At 40.7% G+C, this 12,863-nt stretch overlaps 1 protein-coding gene across 2 annotated transcripts in view; it reads right to left on the bottom strand.

Annotated features, from left to right (window-relative positions):
- Positions 1-12,863, bottom strand: part of MTHFD1L (methylenetetrahydrofolate dehydrogenase (NADP+ dependent) 1 like) — a 149,141-nt gene that overhangs the window by 62,964 nt on the left and 73,314 nt on the right. The window contains exons 1-3 of one of the 2 annotated variants that reach the window (XM_082757823.1): positions 3,225-3,476; positions 2,721-2,860; positions 1,008-1,049 (exon numbers count right to left, since the gene is read on the bottom strand). In XM_082757823.1, coding sequence (XP_082613949.1) covers positions 1,008-1,049; positions 2,721-2,860; positions 3,225-3,297 — 255 coding nt within the window. In that variant the 5' untranslated portion in view covers positions 3,298-3,476. Of the gene's footprint in view, positions 1-1,007; positions 1,050-2,720; positions 2,861-3,224; positions 3,477-12,863 lie in introns of those variants that run through there. The other variant, XM_082757822.1, reaches the window with a different exon arrangement.

Genomic DNA, 12,863 nt, shown 5'->3' with positions numbered 1-12,863 from the left:
ATTTTTCTCCTCAGCTACTCTGGTCACCTTGTGCTCATGTCCTCTTGTTCTCAGAGGACAAATCAATCTATGGGCAGAGGAGACACCTTAAATCTCTTCCATATTCAAATGCAGGAAGAATGGACTTGGATCACAGCCCTTTGTGCAATGCCACAGAAACACGTCAATAATGGAAATCCTGCTAAGGTACTCACACATCCCACTGACTTCAGAAGGATTAGATCCACAGAGATGTAGTTTATAAGACTTACACACTTGGGAGACTTCAAAATATAGAGGATATAACACAACACATACATCCACTACTTAAGTCAGATATGTGCACCTATATATTCATCAGTAAACACACAGTTTGGAAAATTTACTACCTCTGAGTTTCTGAAATGTGCTATTTAATTGATGACGTTAGATACATATTCTAATCTATGCATGTGTCCCAGATAAAAGCACATTAGTAGATTTCCTTATTTACTCTATTACCTCAGACTTTGTAGGGCTTGTCTTAATTGCAATAACACACATATCCTTAGCCTGATATAATCAAAAGTCTTAAAGTGGCTGTTTGAATTTGTGTTCAACCTAAAGGTAATCTGATTGTAAAACTCTCAAAATATCAGAGGACAGCAAAGAGACAAAGAAAACGAACTTGAAGAATGTACTTTTGTTTGAAGAATGACATCCAATTCCAGATTAAGCCTGCTGTTTAATGAACAGGTTAAGCTGTCATGAATTGCAGGGAGTGTCTTTGACCCCTGCACCACTCTGCCCTTGTGCTGCCATGAATGCCAGAAATGCTTGAGAGGCTATATGATGGACTTGAATGAAGAGCTGATCAGTCTGAAAACTTACTGATCCTTGAAAGTTTACTGAAAAGTTATTTTTCAGCTGGTTCAGTTCCTCAGTACAATCTACCATGCAGTGACACACATAGCACACACAGGAGGGATAACCACCAAGTGGTTTTTAAACAAAAACTCCTCCTAAAGTTTTGTAGTAGTTCCTCTTACCTCTTCTGTGTATTCCTTCTTCAGGGGTGCACCAGCAGTTACCTGGAATAATAAAGTCACCACAGATTTAACACTTGTCATGATCCTAAGTAGTCAGAAGTGCACTTTTGCTTGTTTTCTATACTGCCTGGCAGTACAAATATGGCACAAAAAAAATCATAGGGTGATTGCAGCCTCTATTTTATTGCAAGTTACACCGATACAAGGAGAGTAGCAACACTTCCCACTGTATCTGAGCAGCAAGACACAAGTAGTTACTCAGCAACTAGTTGTAAAAGATTTATTAGAGAATGTAATTGGACCCTGTTCTACATGTTTAATGATGCACCAGCAGTGCAAAGACAGTGGAAAGGAACCTCCAACAGTTGGCTGAAGGAACAGCTCTGACACAGATAAACAGAAGACAAATATCATCTTTGGGTGCTCTGTAATTATTGCCCATGGCAAGGAATTTCATGCAAGTAACTTCCTTTGCTGGAAAGAAAACAGGTATGGCAGAGTATGACTGGTGTACTATTCTGAGCCTCCCAGGACCAAATATATCAATCTCAGGTACTGGACGTGGTCACTTTTCTCCTAGGCACTGGTCCTGGTCCATTTTACAGCTAGCTCCCAGTAAAAGTATCTGGCATTCAGCGTAGCTCTATGATGTATTACATGACCAAATGAAAGCTCTATACTTGCTAAAGACACAACTCAGACAGAAATAGAGACTGCTACGAGGACGTATTCAAGTGGTATATTTACTAGATTGAATGATAAAAGTATACCAGCCTGACATGCAAGAAAGAATGTTATTAAAAATAAAGAAAACTTGCATTAAAGTGGACTAAAATGATACAAAGTTATATAATTATGCCAACCTGAAAGACTGGAAAAGGAAAAAGCTCAGCTCTATGAGATGATTTGCTGTAAAGAAGACCACGCAGTCCAAAATTTTGTGGCTGCGGCAACAGCTCTGGTATTTTCATCCAGTAAGACTGTTTCCCTGGCAGCATCACTCTCTTGCATACCATCGGGCAAAAAAGTGTTTTTAGGAGCTTAGCGTCTGTCTGCTCGGCTAGCAGAGTCCAGTCTGCTTGTATGACTGGGGAGTACTTCTAGAATCAGTTATCTATACAAGTGTCTTCTTGGCTTAAATAGCAAAAAGTGATACACTTCTGGTACACTGAGAAAACACTTGCACACTTGTACCAATTACCTTTGCATCCCTGAGGGAATTAACCTGAGCAGACTAAAAGGACAGAAGGAGTTCCCATTATTGCAGTGAAAGAAATCTCAAAACTTTCATAAACAATGTTCCCTAGTTCCGCTCACATACTGCAGCCTGAACTTTCTTCTCTGTCCTCCTCAGCTGCCAACTTTCCCAGCTTGTGACTACTTCAGTGCACTCAGATATGCTATTTCAAAATGCAGGGAAAAGAAAACATATCCATTTTATAGCTTTTTTTTTTTCCTTTCCTCCACACAAACAAACTTCCCTCCTTCACAAGATTTAGTGCTTCTTCAGAGCTCTTTCATCCATCTTCTTTCATTTGTGCCTTTGCATTTCTGCGTTGCCTTTGGAGCTAACAACTATATGATGAGGTAAGTCAGAGATGGTATCTAAATATTGCTCCAAAAGCTATCCCCATTGTTTCTTAAACCAAGATATTTTACTTATTTCAAACTTTAGCGACAATTTTATTTTCCAAGGAAGGTGCAAAAACTTACATTTGGCCCACCTCCATGCATCTTCAAAGCCCTCACTGTAGCAACAAGTACGACCACACTGGGAACCAAGCCAGAGGCTCTGCATTTGATGTTGAAGAATTTCTCCATCCCGATGTCAGCACCAAAGCCAGCTTCAGTCACTGTTAAACATTAAAAAACAAAACAAAACAAAACCACACATAAAACATGCTTTCAGTTAAACACTGGGGGATACTTCTACTTTACCATACAGTGCTTTTAAATATACACCAGTACTCAGTTTTGAATGAACTTTCAAATAGAGGGCTATTTACATTACTGAGTCTGATTAAAAAACTATTCCCAACCCAGAAATAAATTCTCTTATTCTTGATATGTACAATATGTCATCAAAAGTAGTCATATGGGGAAAAAAAAACAAGCAATCCAAATGAGTTGGAATCAAAGTCTTTTACAAACATCTAGTCCTCCAAAATAGATATTTCTGTATAATTAGATTGATTTAAAATGTTTGAAAATTCTTACAGATATAAGACTTCCCTATGTTATTCCTTCTCCCTTGATTGCACTGAAGATATGCTTTCTTCACAGCTATCATATCTAAATTCCCCTAGGTCTGCAGAACTTTTGGTCATCTCTTGCTTTTATGGAGCAGATGTTTAATTATAAACACAAGCCAGCATCTACAGTCACATCTCAGTCTCGAAGATGCTACTGAAAAGTGAAATCTTCACCAGGATTTTGCACAGAAGAGCTGTGAGATGTTAATGTAGTATGACAAAGGAAAAAAAAAAATCTGTGCAGAATTAAGATATACCAGGTGAAGTATTTCTCGTAGAAGTACAGATAAAAGAGAAGATATTCTGTATTAAATGACAATCTCTTTGGAGATAATTTGCTCCGGTTTGTCAAATATCAGTTACTTCAAGTGCCTCTTTTAAGATCCAAAGGATTTCTTATTCGGCAAACATAAGCACATTGCAATTCAGAAATTCAAGGGATTAAAACTATTGGCTGAAAATTTGCCCACGTAACTATTTTCCACCAGAACACCCTGAAAGATGGGATCAAAGCATGGCTCTGGAAGATGGGAAGGAACTTCCTGGCAGACAAACCAGGGTGGTAAAATAGCCCTCTCTAGAGGCTTCTGGACCTGATTCCAAGCAGGGCTGGTAACATGCCCCCATAATCCCAAGCAGCTTGCAAAACCTAGCAAATTCCTTTTCAGTCTCCCCCCCTAGCCAGCAGTTTTGACTCTCAAGCTTTGAAGGTGATCACAAGGAGCTGCCTGAACACTTGGGGGCTGGAAACCTTCAGTGGGGTCAAGGAGGATGAGGAGCAGCTTCCAGATCAGCTCTTGCTTCCGTGGGAGAAAGTCCCTCTCAGTTGGCAGCTGATGCACTTTAGGAAGTCTCAGCCTTCGTGCATTTGTCCTCACTCCCCTGGCCCTCTTCCACCCCTTTCACTTGGCACAGGCTGAAACAATCGCCTGCACGGCTTGCTCTGAGGGAGGAAATGGCTGCTGGGGCTGGGGGAGGAAGCAAGAGCCAGAAAACAGGGCGGTGGGCATGGCAGGGAGCAGAAACCTCTTGAGATAGTAACTTGACAAGCGTCATCATTAACATTCCCCAACATCGCTGTAATAAGTATGTTATCTTTTTTTTAATATTCCTGAGAAAAAAAAACATATCAAATATGGAAGCAACTACAAGAAAAAAAAAGGGGGGGGGGGGTGTTACACAAACACAATGATTCACAGGAACAAAGCTAAAGTCAGGACATGTCATATTAAAAGCAGAGCCAGTGATCACGTCTACTTTCCAGTAACCCCCATTCTTCTCCTCCAGCCTCTTACGTGGCTCAGGGTTATTAATGAGAACTCTGTCAGGAATACATAAGCACGATCAATCTTTAATATAAACAACAGATAAACTACCAAGTACTTGAGAGGGTGGGAAAATAATTTTTCTCTTACAAAGGTTGCTAGCATATATACATAGCAGTCTCCTAACGTTTCCAAACAAAGTTTCCAGGGACTTAATCCTTTTCATGCCAAGCTTTTCCAAGGGTCAATTTTCCTTCGACTTTGGATCCCCCTTTCGCTACCTTTCAGCGAGCAAAAAGCAGAGATTTGAGCCCTCCAACAAGTGCAGGAACAGCACACATAGCACTTCAGGTCTCTGGGGAGGTGCTAGACTCCCTTCACCAGCCTAAAAAGCCAGGGCAAACACCCAGACACTTATCTGTTTAGCTATGAATATTCATCTATTCCCTGCAATGCTTTCCTTTGATATGGAGGGCAAAATGCAGGCTTGCCTAAACTCAATGCATGTGAACAGCCCAAACCCTATATCAACAGCAGAAAAGTGAACAAAATACATGTGTTCAGTGACCACTACAACACAGAGATCAGGTTTACTCAGATTGGAGAGGAATATCGGTGCTTTCTCAGATGTGAGGAAGGAAACAGGATGCAGTACAAAAGCTGCCTGAATGAAAGTCGCTAAGTCCATTTTATTTCCTCTGAGGAATAGAGAGAAGATGGAGTAATATGCCAAGCTATTATATTTTAAAATCTTTGTGCTGAAACACTTAATATAATTACTTTCAGATTGTTTCCTGCTTCCAAATTAAAGTGCCAAAGAAAAACAAATACAGGCCATGAATGGGAAGTTTCAAGCTAGTCGACATTCAGAGATTATGAGATAAAACAGCTAATCACTTTAAATGAAAGAACAGGAATGCAAAGTAATACATGTTGTTCTATTTCGGTTATCGTTTCTCGTATATGATTTGTCAACAGAAGGTAATTACAGCTTATGAGCGAACCGATGAAGATTTCAGGAACAAACGTCTACCTAAGCATGGATGTGGTCAGCTGCACCTCAGCTGAAGGCAGGGAAGTTTATGATGCAACTACTACTCCATGATTAAACAGTCTCTTTTTATTTTTTAACTGACTTTAAGAACAACACTCTCTTCCATGCATTTCTCTTAGTTTTAGACTAGGAAAGGCACTCTGAACTAAGAGCGTGGTTATCTCAGCAACAGCAGTGGCTGAATTGTCCATTTGTAGACCCCCTCATGTCCCCGGCAATACACTCCAGCTTCCCAACATCAGCACCCCACTACTCTGACCCCTGTGGTCCCCCTGAATCTCTGCTCCCTGCAATCAGGCGAGAGGCTTGTAATAGACAGTAGGATGCCAGCATGATGTTAACTGCTTGCTTTGATTTCTTGGCCACAAGCACAGTGGTTGTGATGAAAGTAAAGAGGTAAATGACTTACCTTCAGCAAGCTTACGTATTTGCCCTTCACTGCTAGCCTCAGAGTGCAATCTGAAGGCAACATATCCAAGGTGGCTCAGGGCTGTTATGGCCCCAGGTTTAGCCTTCTGCTCCAAATCTCCTCCTTGCACTTCTAAGACTGGAAATGATCTAGACAGGTACTAAAAGATTATTTTCTGAGCATAATTTTCAGGCCATACAGCTCTCCAGACTGTCTCATTACATGGTCATATAAAGTGCAAAACCTAATTACAGAATCACAGAACAGCTGAGGTAACGGCTGAGGTGGGAAGGGACCTCTGAAGATCATCTGGTCCAAGCCCCCTGCCGAGCAGGGTCACCCAGAACATGTTACACAGGATGGCATCCAGGTGGGGTTTGAATATCTCCAGAGCAGGAGACTCCACAGGCTCTCTCAGCAGCATGTGCCAATGCTCTGTCATCCTCACAGTAAAGAAATGCCCTCTCATATTCAATCAGAACTTCCTAATTCTACAAATATTCTGTGTGATTTTATGCTTCAAATGTATAGTCAAGTATCATACGAATGACAGAGTCATTAGAACATAAATTACAAGTTAAAATTACATGTATCAGCAGTGCACTACCAGTACATTACTTTTCATAATGGCCCACAGGTCAAATCTAGCAATTAATGACACACATATCAGAAATTAATTCAATCAAAATACTCCAGTCAATTCAACTTCTCACAGAAGACCCATGTGAGGGTGACCAAAAACTAAGCTTATTCTCACACACCAGGGAAACTTAGGGGATCTTATTTCAAAGTAACAGTAGGCAAAACACAACACACAATTGCTACAGGGCTTTCTACAGGTCATTTACACAATATCTACTTGACTGAGTTTGACTACCAAAATAACCAATAACCTGTAACTTTCTTTCAGAGCACAAACCTGCAACATCCAAATTAGGTTGAAAACAAAAGGGGGAGAGGAGGAATGAAAGCTTATAAATGTGAAATTAATCAAGAGAGATGATAGGAAGCCTGTCAGGCTGTATAAAGTCAGAGCAAGGATTTCCCCTCTGAGCAATTGATACCACTTGCTGAAGTCTCTAATTCCTCTTTAGGGTTCAGGCAAATGAACAAATCACTCCAATGGTTTTGTTTCTTGTTTGTAATTACCATAGCCTTTTGATGGAATTATGCCTTGCCAAGCACATCTGGGAATATTTTATCACCTATGCATGACAACAGCTTACATAGTCAGTGTCATGGCTTAAGCCGCTAATCAGATTTCACAGTCATGCTTAATACAAAATGTAATTTTTTCTCCACCTAAAAATGCATCTATCATGCTACAACTGCATAAAGTAGTTCCACATTAGGCTCACATTTACATACTGCTTAAACCCCTTACAGAAAGTGTTTTTTTAAAAAGAAGACATTTCACTAACAATGTAATTTCATGTACACTGAGGCTAATTCCTACTGTAAGTAGCTTCTCCCTAGTCAGCACTTTCTATCAACAAATCAATGTCAAAACAAAACGCTTGCACCACAACAGGCCAAGTCAGATGCATGCACACGAGGTGAAGCTTTGGGACAAGAATTGTGAGCTTGGATTCCTGAACAATGTAAAAGGAAATGGAAACTCTGAGCTGCGAGCTGCCATTTACTCCCCACATGTAAACATATCTGTTCTGGTGCAGCTGTCTGCTGGTAAACTCAGGAAAAGAAGAGTTCAAAGTCACAGAAGCACATGAACTGTGAACCTGGATCTCAAGGCAGGCTAGCTGTAGAGTACTGATATGTTCTTGTTTAAGTGAAAAATATCAAGGTGCACAACCGCCAAGATAAACTAGGATGATCAGTGAACAGGATATCATATTCATCCCTAGCTATACTAACAAAAATAAGCCAGATGTTTGTCCATACTGACTGGCAATTCATCTGATGTGAACTTCCAGTATTATGACTGATTTTGGAATGGAACAGATTTTTATTTTTTTTCCCCTCCTTTTTCCTCTTTTTTCTCCCCCTCCCCAGCAGGAGATGGAGTTTTCCTGTTCATTTTTCTTCTGATGCATTGTCAGATAGCATGCAACAACAGCTGGACACAAAGTCCAGCACAGTAGAAAACTACATGCAAGTATATTAAGAATGAGCATTTTTCACACCATGAAGAAAATAGCTTCAATTGTCTCTGAGAGTTTATATGCTGTTGTCTCACTCTGTCTCAGTTTTGGGAGAGAAGGGAATAGGAAAAATATCTGCCATTAGTTTGGCAGAACACAGGATCACTGAAAGGAACAGGTACTTTTTATCCTGTGCTAAAGAAAGATGCCAGAGCAGCATGTGCTCTGCAGAGGTAAGGGCACTGAAGATGTCTCGAGTGATCGCCAATTCAGATCTTAGACTGAACCAGCAGATATGGAAGATTTGGCATCTTAGGTGAAAACCATCACTAGTGGGTTTTCTCCAGGAAGAAGACCTGAGCAAAAGACATTCTGTTCTCAGAAAACAAATAAAATGATACTGAAGTCACATTCGATATTAGATTACTATTCACTGGAGATTCTGTGTAGACATCACTGCAAAGGTACACAGACCCACCTGCAGAAGCACCTCCAGTGAGAGATGTTAGAAATGCCCAGCTCCTGCCTCCACACTTACTTCCAAGCTGCAATACTCAGTGCTCCAGCAACCAAGACCTCTGCTGATAAAAATTTATTTGGAATAAAAAAATATGTAAATTTTCAACTTCTCCACATAAAGAAAATGCATCAAGCTGAAGAAAATATTCATATTCAAGTACACTGCCATCCTACCTCACGACAGGAGCAATTTGATTCACATTGCCTTCCTCCGAAGGACAGACTTTTCACATGGCCATGAGTCTTGTGTCGCTCCCTCCTGAGAGCAAACGCTGCACAGGGGTGCTTGGCTCCAGGAGTATCCTTCAGCTAAGTGCCAATTCCCTTCAGACCCCCTAACAAGCTATTTCAAGCTTTTCCACAGAAACATTTTTTTTTTTTAAACCCAAAAAAATAAATGGATTTTCCCATTTAAATGCAAGAAAGCATTTAATGAGAAACTCAAGGTTATAGACTAACCTCTTCCAATTAGTCGCTTTAAAATTAAACAATTGCTGTTAACAGCCAGTATTTTCTGAGATTATCCTATACATTAAATAAGCAAATCTGCACAATGACTTCTACAGGTTATTCCCAGACAATAGACAGAAGACAAGCAAAAAGTTCACTTTATTTTCTACAGTCCAGATTGAAGACGATAATTTTTAAATCTTGATTCTCTTGCAGTTAAGAGTGTAAGACCTCTGAGTGATTTGCTTATATACGTATGCTGTGTATATTGGATTTTAAATTCAGGGAGCATAAAATCAAACTGAACAACCCAGGAGCTGGCAGGAATGGCACTGTGTGACAGAAAGCATGCTCTGTGCATCTTTCCAGCTCTGCTTGCCTCCTCCCTCTCTTGAAAATACACAGAAGTGCAATTGCAATGATTGCTGCCCACAAAACACCAATTTAGGGCATGGTTTGACACTATGGCTGAACCAAATGTGTGCCCTGCCTTGCTGAAAGGGGGCATTGCTGCTCTCTCTTAATTCTACCTCCCTTCTCCCCTGCTCCATCCCTCCCTCCCCACTGCCCAGACTTCCCACAGGCTTTTGGTATGCATCTAGTTGGAACTGTTGTAATTTGCTAACCAAAAAAACAACAAACCAAACAAACAGAAAAACAGAATATTTTTTTTCCACTGAGTTAGACTTAAATCAGCTCTTGTGAGACCAGACAAGTGTCTGTGTCAAACAAGCAGCAGAAGCAGAGGAAAGAAGGAAGAAAAAGCCCCATTTCAACAGTACCAAGATGTTAATTCATTACTAGTCACCTTGTCAAACCATACTCTAACATCTTGAATTTAAAATTTGATGTCTTCTCACAGCTCACTAGTAATGAGCTCATTATTTAGATTTATTACTAGAAATACTGATATAAAAAAAAAAAAGTGAAGATGTCTTATAATCTACAAACAATTCTAATAGAAATATAGAGAGCTGCATGTGGCTTCATGGACTATGTGTTTCTCTGCATCCCTCTGCTAAGTCTGGTGGCTTTTACACCCGCTTGTTCTTACCTCCTGGGTCCCATAGTCAGGTAAGGACCCATTACTCACAGGCTAAGCGTTGGGTCCCACACAAGGGCTATGTAACGCACAGCTGAATACATTAGCCAAATTTAAATAGTTCTTTTCTAACCTCCTTCATTTATAATGGTCTTGAAAGTTACATTACCCAGAAAAAAATATCAAACAAAAGGACTGATTTTTAAATTGCAGCCTTTTACCATTCGTAGCACGTTTCGTTTGAGGTAACAGGCTATCCTTTTGCTCATAAGACAGATGACCACGTTTTTAAAATGGAGTACAATTAATGGCACAGGAATAAGGCAATTACATTATCTCATACTTAAGAGATCATCACAGCCTTTGGCAAAGACTTATTAGCCTTCTGGTAATTACAAAATTAAAACCTCACCACTTTTTTTTATTTGGCATTGCATGGAAGGAATAATTAACAGCAGCACTGATTGATCTTCATTTAAGGACGTTCTTTTACAATTCCCAAACTATAAGGAGTGTATTAACTTACAGCATCCACAGTATTATCCAGAGTGCTTATGGTAAATTTCATCGCACCTAGACCACGTTCCTCTGTGTGTATCCCACCACCAGACGTTCATTTACTCTCCCTTTTAAAGGATTCAGTCGGCTGAAACTCCAGCCCCAAGCACATCTTTCATCAAAGTGAGGCTGCTCTCTGTTGAGCTCTCAGATTTTGGCTCAGCCCACTCCCCCAGGAAGAGCTACGGAAAAGGCACTTGGAACAGGCATCGAGAAGTCACGTTATAAGCATCTGGAAAACGCTGACTTCAAGAAGTAGAGAGCCTCAAGATCTCTCCTGGAAATGTTCTACCCGTTTCAAAGGTCTGTGAATTAACACCTGTCCTAGCACTAACGTTACACCAATTCATAAAACAGGAGAGAGGGGAAGAAAAGGAGCTTATTCTCCAGATAGCACAGCGCCTCAGCATGTGCCTTGGAAGATGATGTGCTTTCTAAACAGCAACAGAAACACGATCAGGTGATGAGTGACAATAAAGACAGCCAACACTGAATACATCACATTTTGCAGCCACACAAGGCACCCTCAGAGACCAAACCCATTTAGCTAACCACTGCCACGTGAGGTGCCGGTGCTCCTGTGTCTCCTAGCAGTGGCGAGGCCAGGAAATCCCCTCGCCAGTCAGTCATGTGCACTCTTCCTTATCCTGATCCTAAAACAAAAGTGCCTGCACAGGGATGGCGCAGAGCAGTGTCGGTCGAGGCCACGGCAGCCACACAACAAAGAGCGCGGCCGAAGCAGAATGATCAATGCTGCTGTCATGTGGCACAACCACCCGAGGCATGCCAGGCAGGGAGTCATCCATCATTTTGGTGTAAACCTACCCTATAATGCATGCAACTATTTGCCTCAGGCTAACTCCTCCAGTCCCCCAGACTCCTCACGAAGGCACACATCGTGAGAGGTACTCCCTGCTCTGCCCTCCTAACATCCCAGCAGTGCCTGCTTCTTATGATAATGATTTTTCCCATGATTTAGGTGCTGTCTTTTCAGCATAGGCATATACTGAATCCTCCTTCTAGGAGCAGAAGGTTCTGGTTTTATTTTATTCCACTTAATCTCTGCTAGAAGACAATTTCTTCCCTTCGTGACTGGCCTGGAAGGTGATACCACCAGCACTGTTGTTGACAAAACTACTGAGCCGTGGCTTAGAAATTCATGGAAAAGGGCATCTCCTGTTATGTATCTGCAGGAAGAACAGCATGCCACTGCACTAGCAGTTTGTCTTGGTGGAAAAAAAATTGCCCAGTGCAACATGGGCTATAAATAACTGCACAAGACCTTAGGTGGAGAGCTCTTTGTTGGTAGAAATTCTATCAAGAGTGCAATACATTTTTCAAACACATACACAATTTAAGATATCAACACAGAATGACTTTCTGTAGAGAGAGAAAGCACAAGATACAGTTAGTACTGTTAAGGAGATAGGAAAAAATGCCTGGAGGTGAGAAGATGTGACATAAGCCAAAAAAGAGCAGGTGAGGGGAAAGAGCCAGTGACGTAAGGCCACTGTGCTGCAAAAAACATTATGAAATAGCCATATGCATGTGAAACGCAGCAGGAACAATTCTGGAAACTGCAGAAACTTTTCAGCTGTAAGCCCTCCTATACCTCTTGCAGGTAGGCATTACTTTGGTTTTAATCACCAAGGTTTTTAAACCAAATTGTGCAAGAGCAGCATTTGAATCTCTCCTCAAAGCGTAAGACTGATGGCCTGTGTTGAACATTAATATGCATTTACTATTTTTCCTAAAATTTTTGGATGAGGAAAAAGGGCTCAGCTGGTTAAAATCACTGTGGAAAATAACTGTGTCTATTGAACCGTGTGTGCATATACATGCAATCTATCTTACAGAAAGAATCACAGACTGAGGAGAGTGACAGTCCTGAGGTCACACACCAGCAAATCCCACATGGAGAAGGACTTTCCTATATGGATTTCCTAACTAAGAATAAAAAGCACAGAATAAAAATCAAACCAAACCATAATTCTATGAGTTTACAAGCCAAACCCTTTCAATAGCTCATGGCTAAGTCATTTGTTTAATGCTTAATGTGAATTTCTCCACTTAACCACAATTCATGTAATCAAGGCAACAGAATTCCCATTGCAATCTACCCATTACCATTTTTGAAATATTTGTACATTATTAGTGGATCCTCCTCCAGCGAAGATTATAATTTATTAATATACATATTTTTTC

This window comes from Aythya marila, assembly GCF_965140915.1.
Source record: "Aythya marila genome assembly, chromosome: 3".
In the NCBI taxonomy this organism is placed as follows: domain Eukaryota; kingdom Metazoa; phylum Chordata; class Aves; order Anseriformes; family Anatidae; genus Aythya; species Aythya marila.
This window is presented reverse-complemented; position numbering and strand designations above follow the sequence as displayed.